The sequence below is a fragment of the Cygnus atratus genome, chromosome 5, assembly GCF_013377495.2.
Source record: "Cygnus atratus isolate AKBS03 ecotype Queensland, Australia chromosome 5, CAtr_DNAZoo_HiC_assembly, whole genome shotgun sequence".
NCBI classification, from domain to species: Eukaryota; Metazoa; Chordata; class Aves; order Anseriformes; family Anatidae; genus Cygnus; species Cygnus atratus.
Genome location: NC_066366.1, coordinates 34,350,783 through 34,371,776, shown reverse-complemented (window position 1 = coordinate 34,371,776; position 20,994 = coordinate 34,350,783). Strand labels below are relative to the sequence as shown.

At 44.4% G+C, this 20,994-nt stretch overlaps 3 protein-coding genes across 3 annotated transcripts; 1 reads left to right on the top strand and 2 right to left on the bottom strand.

The window, feature by feature from the left end:
• Positions 1-236: 236 nt before the first annotated feature.
• Positions 237-17,337, bottom strand: DNAJC17 (DnaJ heat shock protein family (Hsp40) member C17). Its single transcript, XM_035539281.2, has 11 exons — positions 17,190-17,337; positions 15,126-15,195; positions 14,028-14,086; positions 12,379-12,466; positions 11,914-11,996; positions 11,365-11,461; positions 9,825-9,874; positions 9,234-9,311; positions 8,464-8,544; positions 7,560-7,688; positions 237-450 (listed from the first exon to the last, which is right to left on the bottom strand). The coding sequence occupies exons 1-11, from the start codon at positions 17,265-17,267 to the stop codon at positions 328-330; spliced, it is 936 nt and encodes a 311-aa protein (XP_035395174.1). The 5' UTR covers positions 17,268-17,337; the 3' UTR covers positions 237-327.
• Positions 2,097-3,969, top strand: C5H15orf62 (chromosome 5 C15orf62 homolog). Its single transcript, XM_035539282.2, has 2 exons — positions 2,097-2,249; positions 2,679-3,969. The coding sequence occupies exon 2, from the start codon at positions 2,803-2,805 to the stop codon at positions 3,331-3,333; it is 531 nt and encodes a 176-aa protein (XP_035395175.1). The 5' UTR covers positions 2,097-2,249; positions 2,679-2,802; the 3' UTR covers positions 3,334-3,969.
• Positions 17,338-20,064: 2,727 nt separating the features above from the next.
• Positions 20,065-20,994, bottom strand: LOC118244280 (olfactory receptor 1052-like). Its single transcript, XM_035539165.1, has one exon. It carries the CDS (start codon positions 20,992-20,994, stop codon positions 20,065-20,067), a length of 930 nt encoding a protein of 309 aa, XP_035395058.1.

Genomic DNA, 20,994 nt, shown 5'->3' with positions numbered 1-20,994 from the left:
CCCAAAGCCTGCTGGATTCACAGCTCCCAAGCAAGCGCTTTCAGGAATTAACAGAGCTCCAGGCTTTGAACGGTTTGGTGTTTGTTCAGATAGCACCTCTCAAAATCCTGTCCTCTGACTGAGCAGCTACTCTGAGTACGCAGACTGACAGGGTAACACTTACTCTGAAGCTTATGCAGCCATCTTTCCCTGTTCTCTGGAAAGCACTGCAGTCACATGCAGTCTGTATTCCTACAACAGTTTTAAAAAAGGATGTTTATTGGCTTAATTTAAGAAACAGCTTTGGAAATGGAATGATGGGGTGGGGAGAATCCATACTCTCTCCTGCTAGGTGTGAGACTCTTCCTCATCTTCGCGCTTGAGCTGTTCAATCAGCTGCTGCCTCTCTGCAGCTTGGCGCATCCGCATCATCACCAGGCTCTCGTAATCCCGCTCTGAGACTACAGACGCCTGGAAGCAGAAAACAAATGCAACCTGTAAAGGACAGCACACACTGCAAAGCTCCCACAGGTCCCCCCTCCAAAAGCCACACTCAGAACACCCACATTTGAGTCAGGCAGACCATTTGTAGCAGTATGACACTAGAGAAATCACGTAAGGTGTGAAAGCTGCCTGGCCTACAGAAAGTGGTTGGCTTTGTAGCAAACAGTGCTACTGACCCTTGACAGTGTCAGTGGAAAGAAAGAATAGGACAGGCAGGGTGGCTGAAATACCCTCTTGATCCTGGAACTACTCTCACCAGCTCACAGAGGTTGGATTGGGAAACACAGCTGGTTATTTTGGATGACAAGCTTGCTCTGCAAGTCCAGCACACACTTCATCCGTTACAAAGGCTAATGCCATAAAACCAAACTCTTGTGGTTTAGGCATGAAAGTAGCTGCACAGAAGAAAACCAGGTATGTTCCCAAACTTGGCACAGGAGTTTGTTCTCAAAAGCTCTTGGAGCCTTTCTGCTGTGTGTGGTAGCAACTGTCACGTCAGTTAAGTGGTGACTGCAGACTACCTAATAAATGTAGGCAGCAAATGACGGCTGCTATCTCAGAGCAAAGTGGCGGTTTTGGCACTCTGCTTTCAAAAGCCTTTTAGCATTAGTAGGTGGCCTTACTGATTTCAGATGTATTCAACGTGCCGCAATGCTTGGAAACATTCATCTCATTTGCTTGACAGTTCAGGCAGAAATAAAAGCATCTTGACAAAAGGTGAACATAAAAAATCTCACGCTAATTTTTCTAGGAACTAGATTTAGTGGTGATTTAAGGACATCTTGAACAGAAAATAGAAGGGCTGAAAAGACAATCGAATAGCAAAAGCTTCTGCGGGAAAACAGTGCAAGGGTAAATTTGCTACTATGTGCCAGCAAAGTGGTTACTCCAGCTGCAGAGTGCCTAGCTGTGAGGACAAAATAGAAGCCCACAATAGATGAAAAAATGGGGGAATTAAGAGACTGGGATGCTGTAATTGGTGTCTTTGGAACTGCATGAATGAAATAACCTTTCGGTACTGCGCAGCGCAGACTTTCATAGCGTTTGAGAAAGCAACAGATTGTATCAGACCTCAGTGGCAGAACGAGGTTTCTTCAAAGCTTCTGTCCACTAACCACAGATATTCACTGACATCTGCTTGGCTGAATGAAATAGCCTACATGAGACTCATGTAAATGAGTCACCCATACAAACCTGAATCACTACCTCACACTCTGGATTTAAATGTAAAACAGAGAAGAGATTATTTCCGGCCTCATTTGGGAGCCCTGCTGATACAACAAGCCATCAGAAGTGACAGTACGGAGAGCACAAAGGGAAGAAGCAGTCTGATTCAAGATGGGCTACAAGTTGACGTTCACACTGACGGTTCTCAAGCAATCTGGGTGCCTCTGAGGGAGCTTGCTTTCTCCCCAGGCAGAGTGTGGGCTGATGCTTTGCCACTTTACACACCTACTTCCTGCAATCCTGACAATTACCAATAGTGTAAAACCCAGTTTCTGACGTGGCTGACTCAGCAAGGGCTTGGCTCAAAACAAATACATACGCACAGGGAACTGCAGCCAGGGAAGCAGTGACAAGAGGCACATGAAGAGAAGGCGGCGTGGATTTCTACCGCTCTGGGTCCAACCTGGCTGAATCATCCCTGGATTTGCTTCTTCTTCCAGCATCCCAGCATACTGGTGAGCGTGGTGGTCACCGTTCTCCGAGAACTTCAGCTGTCTCTCTCATCTGCCTGTTGGACTCAGGTGCTTCTCCGACACAACGTAAGTCTATTTTGCATTCAATTTTCCTAACGCTTATCTTTTACATCTTCATTTTGCTGCTTTTTAAATTTCCATTCCACTATTTCTTTGGTTTCCTTCAGTGTGACTGAGTCACCAGATCCCTTCCTAACCACCCACTGAGATTTTTATACCGTGTCCTTCACCATGAAGGTGGCTGGTTACCATGGTACCAGAGTGCCCTTCTGTTCTAGATGCTAGATTAAATCTGTTCTCATGGTGACTGTGTGCCTTTGCTATTCTTCATCAGCTTGTTTCTGCAGCACAGATTTAATAAGCTCAGACATCACCATTCCTTCTCCACCGAAGGAGGCTCCCTAATATGTAAGATGGGGCAACTGCTCCTGAACGCAGGGATGTAGTGTGAAGTTTGCATTTCCTGCAATACGAGCTTCTCTGTTTTCCTTCCAGCTACAGGAACAGGGAAGGAAGAAGTTGTTCCTGTTGTGTGGCTTGCTGCTGAGCCTGTGACTGAAGTTCAACACCTGACTGTGAAGAGTCAGCAGTTTCTTTCTTCTCTTTGCCTTTCATCAGCATGGATACTTGGCGGAGAGGATCCATTAAGTCCACAACGTTCTTCAGACGTTTCTCACTCAGGAGACACAAAAAGCTGGGCAACCAAGTCATTATCTTGAATCAAAACAGCCACACACTGGACAGTGATGGACAGTGCCAGAAGAGGGAATGCTTGAGGGAACTGAAGGACAAGTCTGATTACCTGTCATGTCAGAGTGAGCAAAACCTAGCCAAGGCACAAGCACCTCCTAAGCCTCCCCGGCTGTACCTGGACAGTTCTAGCTGCCCGAACATCATTGATCATACAGATTCTCACTCTGACGTCTCCTTTTCTGGTGCTGCTCATCAATACCACAAAGCCACTCAAACTCAGTTCCACAAGGAGCAGGCTACAGACTGTGGGACCTCAGAGACTAGTTCCCAGAATGGCACCACTCTTTCTGATCTGTCTGATCCTTTCCTGTCCTTCAAAGTGGATTTGGGGCTATCGCTTCTTGAGGATGTTCTGCAGACCCTCAGGAAACAGAATCCAAGAGATTACGCCATTTGAAGGTATTTATGATTTAATGTATCACATTTACCTACTGCTGGTGCCAGTTTCTCTAGTCCTAACAGGAGGAAGGATACTGCATCACCCCTGTTGTGTGTGGTCTGTTCTGTTGTTCTTGCCTTATCCATGACAGACTGCTCTTGTCCTTGCCAAGAAGTCCTTCAGAAGGGAGCTGACAGGTTCCATGCCTAGATGAGAGCACTGTCTGCTGGAACCTTGTGGGCATGTTTCCGTTCTCCACGCTGGGAATTTCCCACTCTTGACTGTGTATCTCCAACTCACAGAAGAATGGCATTGTTTGGCAAAAGACTTGGTATTTGGGGGATGTGGATGTGACACTGCGGAGCATGGACAGAAAGGGGTATGGCATACATCATTTGTGGATAAGCAGGCAGCTTGTAAGGAGACAGGAGCATTTGTTATCTCAAAGCCATAGCTACGGCAATGGTCAAGAGACAGAAACTGATGTTTCTTCTCCCACCACGTTTGAGTGTGAAAAATCAAAGCTGTTCCTCTTTTTTTTTTTTTTTAAATGTCAGTTTCTTTTCCCCTAACTCAAGTGCAGTTGGCACTCCCAGCCTGGAAACAGGTAAGCATCTATATAGGCTCATAACGCGGCAAGAGCAGTTCATTTAGTCTACTAACAGAAGAAATTTCTCTAGATACTGCTGCTTGAAGCATGCATTGATCTATCAGCTGTACAGACATGGAAGAATAAATGCATCTGTGACTGGAAATGTCTTGTTGCCTCATTTCATTGGTAGCAAGCCAAACCAACAAAGGCCAGGCATCAAGAGCACAGGTCCCTTATCTGCAGTGACCAAGATTTATCCTCTGGCACTTCAGGTTTTTATAAGGGTGGGGAAAGCAGCATCGCTCTTCTTTTCTGGGCTGGGAAACGGCTAGAGCTGCTGGTATTCTGTCTTCCCCTGGGAGGGGGGAGGGAAAGTGCACACAGATCAGGACCAAGATTTAGCGTTGAAATGAACACAGTTCTTCACCCTGTAGGCTGGAAGTGCTCTGCCTGGCTGAATACTTTTTAGGCAGGATCAGGGGTGAACTATTAAAAAGACACTGCAGAAGCTGCTGGGTCACCAATGTCTTAACTTTTTTCATAGCTAGGTTAGATAGCAGGTCCCTTTTAAAAAAGACAAACACCACAACAGACCTTAACAACCATAAGCTTTGGAAGCAGGCTACAGCAAAGTGCTCAGATTCCAGAGAAGGCACAGACAGCTCAACCTACAGCCTGATAGGAATCTAGTGAAGTCAGATAACGTGAATTTGCTGAAGCCTCAAAGGAGCTTAGAAAAGATGCAAGAGAATGCCAGACAGAGGCTTTTGTCAGCACATTACTGTGGCTGAATGGATGGCCCAAAACAAATGTGGTGCACTGGTAGGGAGATACCACTAGTACAGATGCAAGGCTGACCTTCCCATGAGCAAGTACTTCATGCTGTTGTAGAGGCAAAAGGTGCTCCTCACAGCACTATATAGTCCTTGTATGCTTTGAGCCACTCAGAGCTGCAGCAATCAAACAATCATTGCTCTCAAATTGCCTAGAGTAATAGCAGTTAAACCACAGCTTTTATAATTCAAGCTTAACACTCCTATTCAGCTCCAGCAGTTCTCCAGAAACTGCTGGACAACACTCATCCCCTGCTGTGGGATGAAACAAGCCAGTAAAAAAAAAAAACAAAAAACAAACACAGTAAAAGCCGTGGAGGCAAATAACTTGCAACTTGCTGCCTCCTCACAACACGACCTTTCAGCAGGCAGTCTTGCTTTCACCTAGGAACTGCTTCCAAAGCTGCCCTGGTCAAGCCTGTCTGCAGCTCTGTTATTTGATGACTTTGGTGCACAGCTCCTGGCTGAGTACCCCACGCATAGAGCACAAGTGGATGAGTAGTGAGTGTGTTGCCATGAGAACAGTGCAGCTCTTCAGCTGTTTTCTGAAGCAGAGCAGGGAAGGAGCTTCATTTGCACAGAGTGGGAGCAAACAGGGGGTGGAATCAGACAAAAATAGGAGCTACCCAGAGAGAGCAAAGAGGAAATGAGGGCAGCTTCAATCAGAATGAAACTAGTGCAGCTTGAAAATGAGAATGTAGTCTGTGATGGATGGAAAGCCAGACTGGGTATGAAGGGATAAGGTAGGGAGTAGATCAGGGCAGTGGCAACTGATACCCAAAAGACCTCATTTTGGATAGTCTAGAATTTAAGAGCTGAGAACAAAGAGGATAAGACACCTAGAAGCAATACAGCCAAGAGAAGTGATGACCAAGTTACATGTTTTGGAAACATCTTAGTGGAAGCAGCAGCAGGCCTTGGGGAAGGCATGGTGTAGGGAGTAGGAAAAGGAACCAGAGCAGCTCAGAGATCTTCGCCTAGACAGCAAGACTACACTGCAAGCAGAGTTGCAGCTGCTTACACAAAAGCAGTAGAAAGGAAAAGCACCACAAGTGCAACTCCTGGGAAAGGATACAAGCCACTGGCCATAACTCCTCACCATTTTGAGAGCTAGCACGGGACTGATGAAGGTGTGCTGGACAGAAGTGAGTCACCACCTCCACACAGCACGAACACCACCAGCTGCTTCAGCCTGCCCTGCCTTGCTGCTGGCTCCACCAGGCTAATCCTTTGCAGCAGGCAGACGCTGCAGTTTCAAACTAACAAAGCTTTGGTCATGGAAAGAAGCCAAGACAAAGTTAGTCAAATGCTAAGTCTTTCACAGTTGAACCCACAGAGGCAAGAATCCATTAACAATTTTTGCACTAGTGACCCCCTCAGGTATGAATGAACTCTGAGACAGTTCTTGTTCTCCACCAGTGAGGGATAGTCAGACTTGATTCTGCTTTTTCCCAAATTGTCTTCTAACACTCTGACCCAACTCTGTGAATCTGCTGTGTCTGCAGGGCTCACTGGTTCTACATCACGCACGAAGATCTGCTTGGCTACTGAATTAAGATGCTCTAACTGCCTTTGCCTGAGATCTCTGGGAAATGATGCTGGCTCAGCCCAGGCTGTTCAGACAGAACATAAAACCCTAAACAAAACTAGGATAGCAGCAAGGCATTTTGATATGTAAATTCTGTAAATAAAATACCTGAAAAGTCAGGAGAGAATGCATTGAACAGTCTCACAAGCCACTACAATATTTAGGCCATGAACACATACAAGGCTGACTGAGACACAGACATGTGGACTAAGGACACCTGTAGCACATAAGGCAGGGGAAAAGGAGAGGGAAGGAAGTGTCACATGAAGTTTGAACCTGAACTCAAATAACCAGAGAATCTTAGGCCCCTTTGCACTTTGTCTCAGGGAAGGAATTACCAACTAGACCAGAAAACAGGCAGAACATGATATACTACACTTAGACTACACTTAGCTCTACAGCACAGAATTTAACATGCTGTAAAAGAAGTGGATATAGTTCCTACTTGCAAGAAGCAACAGGAGCAGGGGGTAACTGACAGCCAACAATTTGCTGCAGCATTGCCTGCTCAAGGAGTGATTTGGTTTCTATGTTTAAACCACTAGTTGTTGTTGCCTTTTACGCATTTTGTGACTGAAGCAACAACTTCAGATTCAACATCTGGTGGAACAAACAGGAAGCAGCTAAGAGTTAGCAAATACCTTGTACTTGAAGCATCTACCAAGCTTTAACAGCACTGGTGAAGGCAACCCAAACCAGACAATAAGGCCTCTTTACAAGGATATTCAATTTGATATTACTTTCTTTCCCTCCTGCAAACCCTAAGAACATAGGTTTGGTTTCAGCACTGAAATTCCATCCTCTTCTGAATGCAGTAACCAGAGCTCCCTAAAGCTGCCTTCTAGGAGAGCTGTTTTCTTTTTTAGTGAGCTATCAGCCAGAGGTTTCCCACAAAGTCTACTAAATTCACAGAAGAATGGCATTAGAAGCTTTGTGTTGAACAAGAAGCATCCTTGTTTTTCACTTTTCAGAGAGAGACAGACACATTGTGCAAAGATCCAGTCACTCAAGTAGCCTGTGCCTCAGTGTGCTGCTACTCAGGCAAAAGGGCCTTTAAAAAAGCCACCGCTTCAGCATAAAAAGGATCATCAGAAAGCCAAACCTTTCACTAAGAGCTTCTTTTCCAGCTCTGCTAGGAATCAATGCATCTTACCATAAATGCAAAGCATCCTTTTAAATTTGGGTTGCTATAGAAACAGACTTAGGTAACAGCAGCCTATGTTCTCCTTACCTGTGAAGTCCTAGGCTGACTACTGCTGTCAGAAAGGACAGTGCTGGGATTGTTCTGGGGCTGGCCTTCCAGCCACGAAATCTTTAGAGGATTATTTGTCAGGCCAACTTCGTTCTTCACAGCCATCTCCTATCAATGAAAATATTCTATCACCATCTGAATTTTGGGTCCCACTCCCTCACATTTCACTAACAGTTTTACAAGATTTTTCTATCTCAGCCTGTTACCAATGCCAACGAAGATTTCACAGCTGCCCTACATGAGAAGCACCCTTCAAGTCCCATACCCACATCCAGCACAGATAGAACATATCACTGACAGTACTTCTGATAAACAGGGCACAGACAGTTTTTCTTGTCGTTTTTTTTTTTTTTTTTGACTGTTTGAATATATCGAGTGAAAGAACAGTGACAAGGAATAAAGAGACTCTTGTAGTGTAAATTTAAGTTGATGGAACTACTAAAACATGGGTAACTGATGCATTCTGCTTCCACAGTAACATGAATTATTATAACTCATTGTGAGTCAAGACATTTAGATTTCTTTTAAACTGCAAATGCCTGATATAACCTCTAAGACTCATTAAGCCCATCTCCACAATTGGTAATTCACCCTCAGTGAGGGCTGGTTAAATAGCTTAATGTCTGCTGTTTAAAGCAGTGTCTCTTCCCTCAGCTGCTTACATGCACAGCCTGCTTGTTTGTGTGCATGATCTGCTCTGGGTTTACGCCTCAAGGTTTGCCACTCCCTTCATGCATCTATACCTTTAGACTCTCATTACCCTTCTCCACTGCCTTAATGACAAGGCAGCGTTTCCAGGCTGTCAGACAGCAAACCCTTCCCTTCTGAAGCACCTTCTTGCCCACTTTCCACTGCACACATCTGTGGTCTCCACCAGACTTACAGCAGCCTTAACCGTAGCAAATTCCACAACTGCACTCCCAGTCTTCCTGCTGGAGATCAACAAATTTAGAACATCACCATACTGTTAGGAGAGAGAGAGAGAAAAAGAAAAGTCAATAACAAAGAAGTTTACATATGGAGTACCTGCAAAGAGAAGAGGTATCTTCACAGACAGGTGGCTTGAGCTGTCACCCTTTCTGTCTCGCACAGTCTCCCATTCATCCCAACCTGTCGTAATTCCTGTCCCTCCAGGGAACAGTGCTGGGTAGACATGTAGCTACACACTTTGCTTCCAGTGAGCCCTAATGCAAAAGGATTGTTCAGCTTAGTCAGAGCTACGGGAGATACTCATATGAAGGAAAAATACAGACCACATGCTGGGGTTAATCAGATCAAAGGTTTGTCTATTCCTGCCTCCCAACTCCCCAGAGAAGTTAATGCATAGTGCTTAAAGTGAAGGTAAAAGTGCACCATAACCACACAGCCTGTCTAAACCTTATAAAGGACATGAACCGAACCACTGAAGGGGAAGAGTTTGCGTTTGCTGTTTCACTAGGAGTCCCTGCTGGGAACAAGACAGAGGTGCACCTCAGGAGCAGTTACAGCTAATGGATTGTGCCAGTGATCTCTGGAAATGGCATGATCAAGAGGGCTCAGCAAAGAAGAAAATGAGCTACTCTGGTTTATATGGAGCTTCCCAAAATTCACTATCCATTCTTAGAGCATTGAAAGCAGGGAAAGATCACAGAATAGAGAAACATCACATAGGACCTTTTGGAGAATCCGCAACAGAACATCTTTCGAGTATCCCCCTCCTGACTCATCTTCTTTCCTGCATTTCCATTTTAGCTAGGAAACAAATGCAACAAGTTAATTTTGTCCAGCTGAACACACGTTGCCATGCTGAATACAGCCCATACCACCTGCACAATAATCAAGTTTGCTATTTACAGCTACAGTCCCAGAATACCAAGACAATGACTTCGACATCAGCACAAAAAAGGAACAAATTATTTGTGGAACAGTGAGAAAAGCCTAACTAGAATTAAAATTAAACTTGAAGGCATATTAATGGCTATATCAGGGTAAAAAACAGACGTTTCTCAGTGCCTAAAGCAGAGATGGCTGAAATGTTCAGGTCAGAAAGTAGAGGAGAAAAGGATAGGGAAGGAAGGGTGCTTTAAACACAGCAACACATGCATGGGGGAGCTGTCGGCATGCATGATGTGCATTAAGTAGAGGAGATTCACCACCTCTGTACAAAGGGGCACGCCAGTTCAGCAGAGGAGTCCCTTCTGTTTTCCAAAACTGCAGAAGTTCTACCAGTTTTTACCAAAACCCATCTTTCTAGGGATGTCTTACTTTGAGTTTGGGAGTTATTCTGCCTTCTGCTCCAGTTCCTTCTTGCCTGCCTAAAGGGGAGAAAGAAAATAAAGATGAAAAGGACACGGTTAAAAATTCATCAGCTAAACAGCTTTAGCACAAAATTTGCTCTGAGAATACAGCAAGCACACTTCTGGATTTCTTTTGCACTAGATCAGTTCAGCACCCCGAAAGTCTTACACAACAGTATCAGTACGAGCTGTAGTGTAAACTCAATACTGGATGTCTGCATTTTTTCCTTCCGTGATGCCCAGGCTGCCCATGATCAAGGTCAGAAAACAGCTAAGTTAAAAACACAAGTGTGAGACATGCTATATTCTGCGACATTTCTCCCTGCAAAGGGACTGTGCTGGTAGGAACAAATGAGGAAAAATAAGGGAGGACAAAAAAAAATGCTAAGACATAGCTTAAGAATTTAATCTGGCCCTGCAACTAAATATTTAATAGCAAAATACGTCATAGTGATCTGCTCCTGCTCCGAGGATCAAAAAGTGATTTATGGTAAGTAAATGCTCATCATCCTTCCCAATTTCCAATATGTGAAATTAAGTAAGAGAGGTTAGGGTGGGCTGAACAGCTTATAGACTGTCATACAGGAAACCCATGGGAACCCCAAAACAGAGTTTCTGCATCTGGACCTCTGGTGTTTTTTTTTATTCCTTAGATCAACGTTTTTCCTGCGAGAAAGCAAAATATCTTATACTATGGCAACAGCCAGAACACGAAAGGGGTAGGAAGCAAGGGACAGTAAGTTTTTCTATTGAGCTGAAGCCCTGAGCAGCACTAACATGTTTTGAAAAGCAGAACAGAACTTCCTGAAATATAAAACTGCATTTTAAGCCCACAGAAATACAGAATATTTAAAAAAAGGCAAATCACTAGGGAGATGTGGGGATGGGAATGAGTTTCAAGAATCCCAGAGCCAAACTGGGATTCTAGAAACACCTCATCCCCTCCTTTTACAAGGGAAGCTAACCACAGCTACTAAGCAGCCCATAAGAATTAGAGGGAGAAAATTAAATTCCAGGAAGTAAAACCTCAGCAACCACAGACTATGCAAAACTTCATTCTCCTCACTGCGTCTCTTTTGGGTACTAAGAATTTTCACAGGGATACAGAGGTAGTAGCCCCAACGACATGTGGTGGGTTTATTTTTTGGCAACCTTGAATCAGTCCTTATTCTGTGTGCGCAACACTGACTGCTTTAATTGTGACAGATGAGTTGGACTTTACGTTTTCTTCCAGCACACCTGTGGGGATCCACATCAGGCCACCCAATTCTTTAGAATATTTATTGTAGAGGAGCAGAAATATGCCACATAAGAAAAAAGCCTCACAGAAACGCTCCTCTTTTGACTTACCCCTGAAAAAGGTGCTAAGTAGGATCCGATCCTATACATGGCAATGTGACCAAGTCAGAAAGCTGCATTTGCATGCAAGCCCTGCTCCATCTGCAGAGAAGTAAGAGTCCTAGGGGCAACTTAGTTCGGCTAAGGACTCCAGTCTCACCTATTCTCACCTTGGATGCGCTGCTCTCTTTCAAGCCGGATCTGTTCTCGAATGAGTCTCTGCTGCTCTTCAAGCTGACGAGAGCCTTCTTCACGCAGTCGTATTATCTGGAGCAGAGTTAAGACAGCATGGATATCTCAGTGCACAGTTCCACACTTGGCTCATGCCAGCTGAAGACTGCCAAGGATCACTTTTGCCTTTCCCCCATCTCCTGGGGGCAAACCTCCCCCTTGTTCCCCCATGCCATCTCCAGTGCTCATATAATAATTGCATCCCTTGTGATCCTACTGACACAGTCCCTATCAGCCAGCACATACCCAGTTAGCTGTTACTTTCTGCTACACAAAAGAGTAGACAAAACCCCAAACCCTGGGACAGAGACATGGAGACATGTGGAGCCAGACTGCTCCACATGCCTCTCATAGAGCCCATTAATCCAAAAGGCTGAATGACTGCTACACAGAGTTGTTATACCTCTTCATGTGGTTTGCATTATGAATGTAAAGTCTTTCAGTTATTCTTCTCAAACACAGTTTAAGAATTTTAAAATGATCATTACCTCTTGTTCTAATGTCCTCGTTATCCGGATCTCCTCCTCTTCACTGTCACGGGCCTGAGCTTCTCGTTCCCTGGCTTCAAGATCTGCAGAGAAAAAAAAAACAAAATTAAAACAATGCAAAGAGAATTTTCACTGATGACACTGCTGTCCAGAGGTGGATGGAACGATCCCAAACTTTGCTTTGTCTACAACAGATTCAAAGTAGAGACCTGATGCTCTGCTATCTCTCCTCAGCCCAGGCGCAGCCATATATCAGCAGTCCTAATGGTCATCAAAAGCCACACTTGCCATCCCTAGGTATGACTATTAGATATTTCAGATGGCTACTATACTATACTGGGCTTAAAAAACAGCCATCACAGATGAAGAGCAGTTTAACAATTAGTGGTGAATTCCAGCAGCAGAAGAAATGCAAGCACCCAGCTAATGAAGACTCCAAGCCCAGAGAAAATTAAGTTTTATTACCAAGCTTTACTTTCTTTCTCTTCTCATCAAGTTTCTGTGTCCTTTCTGCTGCTTGCTTTTTGGCTTTTCTCACTTTGTCGTATGCCGCCTGTCAAAGAGCCAACAGAACGGTGTAAGTACATATAAAGCAATAGGGAAAAAAAATGAAAGCTGTGAATAAAGGAGAGGTCAGATACCAAAACACTGCTTAACAAGAGGTGAAGCATTTTCTGCTTCCTGCTAGCACTTCTAAAAATGTTGGACGTTAACACATATCCTGAAAGATAAGAGGCCCCAGGATTTCCAAACACAGCCTGAAAGGATGAGGAAGTCTAGGAGTAAATGCAAAGTGGACTGTAGAAAAAAATCTCACCCATCTTCAGAGGTGGGAAAAATATGTATTTTTCAGGAACAGGCCAAAAGTAGCTTTAGGGACACTGGAAACAATTCAGATTTGGCTTAGGGCATAGTTTTATGATTAAAAAGGTTTTATTTTATATGAAGAATTTACTCGCAGGACAGATGCTTGACTGACACGAATGTATCAAGAGCAAAGAACATCAGAATTCTTCAGTGCAATAGCACATCAACATTCACGTAGAGAGACTTAAGAAACAGGGTAAACTGGCAGCTTTACTGACATCTGCGCAATCCAGTGAATAATTTGTTAATCAACCTTCAGAATCTTTCTGTAGTAGGTAAAGCATGGCCCCACACAGAAGCTCAAACATCACTTGAGCATCTTCCTTGTTTGAATAATTGTTCATGAGAGCTCTGGTCTTGCTTTATAAATAAGAAAAAATTGGTATTTTCCCTTTATGCAAGGGAACCATTTCCTAAACACTTTTTTCCTTTTTAGGTATACAAGCCAAAAACTTCTTGGATACCAAAAGCATCATTGCCCCCTGGATCAAACATTACAATCTTTGCCAGTATTTGAAAAGAGAAGAGCTATTTCATGCTTTTAGGTCTTATGAGCTAAAAATTTTATGAATTCTCTCAAGTTGATCTGGATAGGGTTACTTGCTCACGCTGGCCTGCTTTCATTTTGTTTTTATTCTTTCCTTTCACATGTTCGGATTACTTTCAGGCCTTGAGCAGTAGGCACTCAAACACTTCCTCGCAGCAAGAACAGAGTCCAAGCTACATCTGGCAGCCTGCAAAGCTCATGTAGCAAAAGGAGAGAGATCACGACTATGAGCTTTTCAGTTTACAAGTCTCTCATGCCCCACTGAAAGAAGTGCTTTGAGTCCTAGTGATCACATGTCTAGATACTATTTATGTCAGACCTTGATTTTAAGCAAACTGCAAATACGCTGTTGTCACACAAATTTAAAGCACCCCTGAAAGTGGTGGTTATTTTTTTTAAGATAGATATATCCCAGTTGAGTACATTATTAAAACGGTATCTCACATATGCCGCAAAACAAAGCTACTCCCTGCACATCAGATCAGGAAAAAAACATTTGTTGAAGTCCTTATCTGGTGCCTACTATTAGATATCCTGGACAACAACAGGGAACAGACAAGACTTGCATTCATGAAAGCTCAGTTGGAGAAGAGAGCACAGAGCAAGGCAGACAGGATGAGATTTTTCACTACTTCTCCAGCATGCACGCACAGAGTAACGCCACACAATCCCAACATTACAGAGGGATAGGCATCCTTACCCTTGCTGCTGCATCTGTTAGCACAGCTAAGGCCTGAGACAGTTGGTGGAAGACTTCCGCTGGGAATTAGAAGAAAAAAGGGTAAGATGCAGAAAACCACGGCAGTGGCTTGGAGATGAACCAAAAAATACAATCCCTTATGGAAGAGACCTGCAGAACATCAGAAAGAAAAAAAAAAATCTTTCCAAAGCATTTTGTAAACCGGATTCTAGTTATAGGTTGGCTATCTGGTTATTAAACCTGTGCAAATTAAGAAACAAAAACTGCAACCACTTCTTTTTAAAAGAAACCTTGCAAACATGAATTCAATAGAACCCATCTATAGACACAATTCTTCAATTTGCAGCCAGACTGAACATTACAAACAAATTCTGTCTCAAAAGTAGCTTTTCAGCCTGAGATCCAAACTCTCCATCTCACAGCGACGTTGCTGACCCTCTTCCTGGAGGAATATACACATAAGCTGGGGGTCTCCCCATACACTTAAACAACCTCCCAAACTTCTGCATGTATCAAAACCTCCTGCTCTACTCTTATCACCACTAAAAATATTTTTTCCTGGTGGCAATCCCCACACTACAGCTTTAAATCTTCAGTATGTAAGACTGTAGTCTATCAATTTGGAAAACACAAGATAGAGAACAATGTTTCTTTTGAGGTGTCTTGATGAACAGTGTCCTTCCAGTTACTGATATAAATGTAAAATACTGATTTAAAAGCTTGTTATTGAAGTTCTGACTGCGAGAGGCATAAATTAAAATAGTGACCAGCCAGTAAACATTTAAGACAGTCACAGATCCATGATTCAAGTATCGTATGGGAAGATTTTGAGTGGTACAAATAAAAATTCAGCATTGACTTAACACTTGTATTTTTAAAACCAGCATGTATGCATTCAACTTTAAAATCCTGAGCTACCTGATAGTGCTGAAAATAACTCTTAATCCTGCATACGTACACATTACATGACACAAAGTCAGGCATTCCCTTAATTACATACAAAGACAGACCTGAAGCTAAGCCGTTAAACACTTCCAGGAGTCTCTCCACACGTGAAAATAAACACGAGTGGTTTGCAGCCATATAGTTTCATCTTACCTGCTCTGGGATTGTCTGGGTTCTTATCTGGGTGACATGTCAGGGCCTTCTGACGGTACGCTTTCTTAACCTGCAAGAAAGGAACAGAGATCTGCCAGTTATATCATTTAGTCCATGTTGAGATGCGAACTTAAAAAAAAAAAACACACTACAGAATCAAAAAAACAACTCAGGGTGGGCCCCTCAGGCCTGACAGAAAAATAAAGTCCAGTTCTGATGTTGAGCACACCATTAGTCCATCATATTGAAATACCTTTCCCTCTTTTCACCAGTCTACTGTAATAAGGCGAGACTCCTGAAAAGCTCAGTTTTCTACTTCAGTGCAGCGACCTGCCCGTTTAGATCACACTGTTCTGCAAAGATAAGCATTTGAGCCCAGGGTACTTGGTAGGCTGGCAGCCACATTTTGAATGAGTTTGAGCTTTTCAAAGCTGGAAGTTTTACCTCTAGGTACGCTGTATTACAGCAGTCGATCCTCCTGATCATCAAGGCCAAGTCTGGTTCACAGAGGCAGTTTTCCAGCCGGAGGAATACAGTGTCCCTTGCAGCTATAGCTCTTTGGGACATTTACTGAGCAACAATTGAGCTTGGCAAGGTGAAGAAATTTTGACTGAAGACTGCTTAATCTCTTCTACACTTCACAGAAAAATTGACAACTTTATGAGCTAAGTCACTATTAAAGTTTTTAATAATCTGAGTTCCCTTTCTCAAGGAAACATCTGCATGCAAGAAAGGAAAGGAACAAATGCTGCTCTGCTCAACTGCCAGTTTTTTTGTTAGATTGTGTGGAATAAGTGGTGGCCCGGCACCACCTGGTGGACAAAGCTGATGGAAGGAAAACGTGGAGCTCAAGCCTTACGGGCCTAATCCTGTCTCTTCCATAAGCAAGACCCTAGTAAACAGCAAGTCTCCTCACCATGCAGTCACAACTACACCAGAAACTATTTACATAGCAAGTTCAGATAAGGCTTCTCTAAGCAATGAAGTTATTTAACAGTTTTGCTCCCCTTTGTTCACGTCTTTCAGCAAAGTTTCTCTGAATACAAATGGTCTTTGTGTTGGTTGCTTCAAGTATTTTATATCAAGGATCAGCACTCTAAATTACATTTGTCAATTTAAGTCACATCATAACTTCCCATTTGTAATCTCCTCCTCCTTTTTCAGCCCCAGTAACTAGCTCAGCAGTGAAGTTGATGCCACCTGAAGCCCTTAACCTCATTCAACCCTATGAATTAGTTGTATTTGGCTTGTTCACCTGTTTTGTGTTTACAATGGAATTTCCAGCTAACCTCTGGCACATTTTCTGGTTAGGCAGCCTTTAGCTTCTGAGTTTTACCTTATTGTACTTTTACTGCTCTTTATCACCATAAAAAAAAAAAAGAAAACTTAAGGTAAGAAAAGAGTTTTCCTTTTAACTTTGTGCAGTTAATAGCTTTACCCAGAGAGTTACTTCCCTGGAATAGGTCACCTTCCCAGTTTAGTCGTGTAAGTCTTTTGGATGTTTAGCACTGACTTAACTATTAAATTAACAAAACAATATAACCATGTAATTCCAAACCCGCAAAATTAAAGATTACTTTTAGGAACCTACAATACCTAGAACGCCCTCTAGCAACCGGATTTCTGGCAAACACCGGAGGAACTTTGCTCGTGAGGGTGCACAAACAAGGCAAAAGGAACTAACTGTCGGGGGCGCGCTCTGCAGCTCGCTTCGGGAAGATCTCACCCTCAGAAATACGATCTAAGATGTGAGAAGGGAAGGGTAAGTTGGGCGGGGGGCAACAGGAGGAGAAGTGGGCTTTCCGAATTATTTACGGCCAAGGCCGACAGCAGCTGCCGGACAAGGCAGCAGCGGGGCAGGAGCAGGCTGGTGCCAAGCCGGCACTTGGAGCAACCGCTAAGGCAACCGTGAGGGGAGGAGAGGAGGAGAGCAGCCCCTGACCCAGCCCCGAGCCCCCTCCTGGCCGCCGAGGGCCAGCCGGGGAGCGGCAGAGCAGGGCCGGGGGCGCCCAGGACGGCTGAGGGAAGGGGGCGGCCTCGCCCCGAGCCTCCCACGGCCCTGACCTCCTTCTCCGACGCCTTCTCGCCGACCCCCAGCAGGCCGTACAGGTCCAGCTGCAGCAGGTCCTTATCGACCGCCATCTTCTAGCGACCGGCTTCTCTCCGCGCCGCCGCCGGGCCCGCGCAGCCTGCCGGGAAATGTAGTCTTCCCCTCGCCGCCTCCCCGCTCTCAGTGCTGGGAGGAGCCCAAGAGCCTGCCTACATGTACCAGGATGTCCCGCGCCTACAGACCGCGCTGCCGCTCCCAGAGGGCACAGCGAGGCGCGAGGATTGCTGGGTGATGTAGTTTGCTTGTGGCTGTGGCCGGCATAGCGGAGCGGCCGAGGGACTACAACTCCCGTCGGGCCTTGCAGGGGAGGGACGGTTTTCGTTCCCCGCAACCCTAAACTCCTCCTTGTGGAGAATTGTGTCAGCGCTACGCGAAAAAAGCACCAAAACAAAATATAATTATGTACCGGCCTCGGAGCCAAGCCGCGGGGGCCTGTATTTGGGAAAGCAGTTTAGAAAGCGTGAACCACGCTACAGGCCGTCCCCCAAAACATGCTAAATATGGCCTTATTAGGGAAGAGTTCACACTTTCTGTAGTGCATATGATGTGAAATAAGTGGACCTGTGATAGCTAGCAAACGGGCATGTCTCCAGTAGATTAAAATACTTAATTGGAAGCATTATCGGAGCCACTTTGTAGGTATGCCCCTTGCATTTTCATCCTTGATGTGAGTGCTAGCACATCTAATAGCGGTTGTGTTAGGAGACTGCCTTTTTTTGAGGCTCTTCTTGCATAGTTATCCAGTACATACTGCTGTTCTCTTTCTCTAAAGGGACTATACAGCAGGAAGAAACTGTGGATGGCCTTATAGGTAGATAGAGACCATGATTTTTGGAAGGTCTTCTACAGTCTAACCTCAGGTCTAAGCCAATCTTCATGCCTTTGGCAAACTAGCTCCTTTATTCCTCAGCTTCCCTTTTCATATTTGGGGCGGGGGGGAGAGAGAAGGGGAGAAAGAAAGTGATATTCTCCTCTTTAGCCACTGCTTTCCTTTCAGGCAGAAACCCATGCAGTAAAACTATCTGGACCGCTTCCCTTTACAGCGGGGATTGTGTATCACTAGACATTGCTGTACTGTCTGCCACAAGGAGATTGTGTCTGTAGCCTTTATCGTAGGTCAGGCAGCTTGGTGAATACCACTGAAGACATTGAACAAGCATGGATAGCTGCTTACCTTCCAGACAACATAGCTCCGTGAACATGTTAAAGGCATTCTCTTCAACAATATAGACACACAACCATGCAACCTACCCTCAGACACAGGCAGTGTCATGGTGATAAGTCAGGTCCAAGTCCAAACCAAGAAGCCAATTCACAGGTCAGGTGAGTGCCAGACACATTCAAAATGACAAGGCAGGGCTGAGGCCAAGCGATGAAGTTAGCGCACAGGCTGAGGTCTGGATCAAGAAGCTCCATTACCAGGTAGGGACCAATACTCATCTGACACATCAAAAGAAAAAGAGCAGCCTAGGCCTGAGCTTAAATAGAGCTCCTGGGCCAATGTGTGTAGGGATGGAGGGTCCAGGTGAAATTGATCAGGGCAATTAAGACTTAGTGCTTTGAGGGCCCTGACAGGGGCCTTTATTGTGTTGCTTTGGGCACCTCTTACAACCCCTCTTAATCTGATGTGTGAATCCAGAAACGAGAGACATGAATCATGAAAGCACATGATCACCACAGGGGATCCTTGTGTTCCTCACTTTGTGCAGAACAAACAGCAGGAGGGAAGACCGAGGAACCAAGAATAAGCAGACAGTAGATTTCCCAGGTTTCAGGGACTGAGCTAGAACTAGGCAGAAATGTCTGAAGTAAATGTTTCTGAGCTGCCCCAGTGCATATTTGGGCACACCAAACCTTCTCTGTTCCAGACAATGTGCCATTGTGTTATGTGGGATGGGAGGAATGAAACCATTGCTCAGCAAATCCTGTGGTTTCCTAGTGACATTGCTAGGTTTGGATTCTCAGGTTTGGACATTGCAGGCTGGATTCTCACATGAGGGAAGACCAACTTGTATAAATTCCTTGAGCTTTTCTGAGGACAAGATCCCGCAGTCTTAAACCATATAAAGATATGTGGTTGTTGAAATGCATACAGAAGAGCCTTGTCCCATCAGTCAAGGCTTGCAGTGGCTACAGTCATACTTCTTAAACACCTGAAACTTGATTTCTGGAATAAAAAAATTAAAATTAAAAAAAAAAAAAAGTGTACCTCTGGTTTGTGAAGTTAATTCCCATGGATACAAAATTGATTTGCCAGAGATTCTTATGTGGCTTCTCTTTGTCATGCCTAATACAAACACACTGGAGTTGTCTGAGATGTCACATTAGTGTCGGGTGACATTTAGACAGAGTCTGTTTGGGAGAGCTGTGGTTGTGAGAGATGCTCATCAGTGTATGCTCTAACTTCTGCCTTTGGAGAGGTGGGAATAGAGTGGGTGAGAAAATATTTCTTAGGTCTTCAAGAAACGTGTAGATTTACAACTTATTAGCATGGTTTAGTGGTGGAGTTGGCAGTACTAGGTTAAAGGTTGGACTAGATGATCTTAGAGGTCTTTTCCAACCTGAATGATTCTATGATTATATGATATTAAAATGGAAAGGAAACAAATGACTGGCAGTGACACATTTCTTTTCTTTATCCAAAACAAAATACAAGCGACTCAGAAATTTGTTTTTTTCTGTGTCTCAAGTGTTTGCTTATCTAGCAAGGTTCATCCTCGATGCTGATACCCCTTCCTTCCCCAAACCCATTCTCTTCTGTGGCTGAGATGTCAGAATGCATCATATGGTGAGCTGTGTGCATTAGAGATGGTTTCCAAACTTGATAGCTTATGGGAAAGTCATGATGCACTTTCTGAAGCTGTTCCTCACCTCCTTGTTTCTCAGGCTGTAGATCAGGGGGTTCAGCATGGGGACCACCAGGGTATAGAAGACTGCCGAGACTTTCTCCTGCTCCATGGAGTAGCTGGAGCTGGGTTGGATATAGCTAAAAGTAACAGATCCATAGAAAATGGTGACAGCTGTCAGGTGAGAGGCACAGGTGTGGAAGGTTTTCTTCCTGCCATCATCTGACTGGATCCTCAGGATGGCAGAGAGAATGAGCACATAGGAAACTGTGATGACAAAGAGGGTGAACAGGGCAATAACTACAGAAAAAGCTATTAGCAAAGTCTCGTTACGACGGGTATCCGCACATGCAAGTTGCAGCAAGGCAGGTATGTCACAACAGTAATGATTGATGAGGTTGGGTCCGCAGAATGGCAGCCCCAGCAAGCCACAAGTGTGTGTCAATGAATTCAGGAGTCCCCCCATGTATGATCCCACCACTAATTGCCTACAGACTCTCTTGGTCATCACAGTCGTATAGAGCAGTGGTCTACAGATGGCTACATAACGGTCATATGCCATGGCAGCCAGCAAGAACCCCTCTGTAGTGAGGAAAACAGCAAAAAAGAAAATCTGGGAAAGGCATGCGGAATAGGAAATGGTTGTGCTCTGCACTAAGAAGCTCACCAGCAACCTTGGAGCAAAGACAGTAGAATAGCAGAGGTCGATTAGAGACAAGTTACTGAGGAAGAAATACATAGGAGTGTGAAGTTGGAGACGAGTCCAAATCAAAACGATCATCCCAAGGTTCCCCAACAGAGTGATGATGTAGATCCCTAAGAATATGAAGAAGAGAGGGACCTGCAACTCCAGATGATCTGTCAATCCTAGGAGGATGAAATGGGTTATCGTGCTGTCATTCCTCCCGTCCAT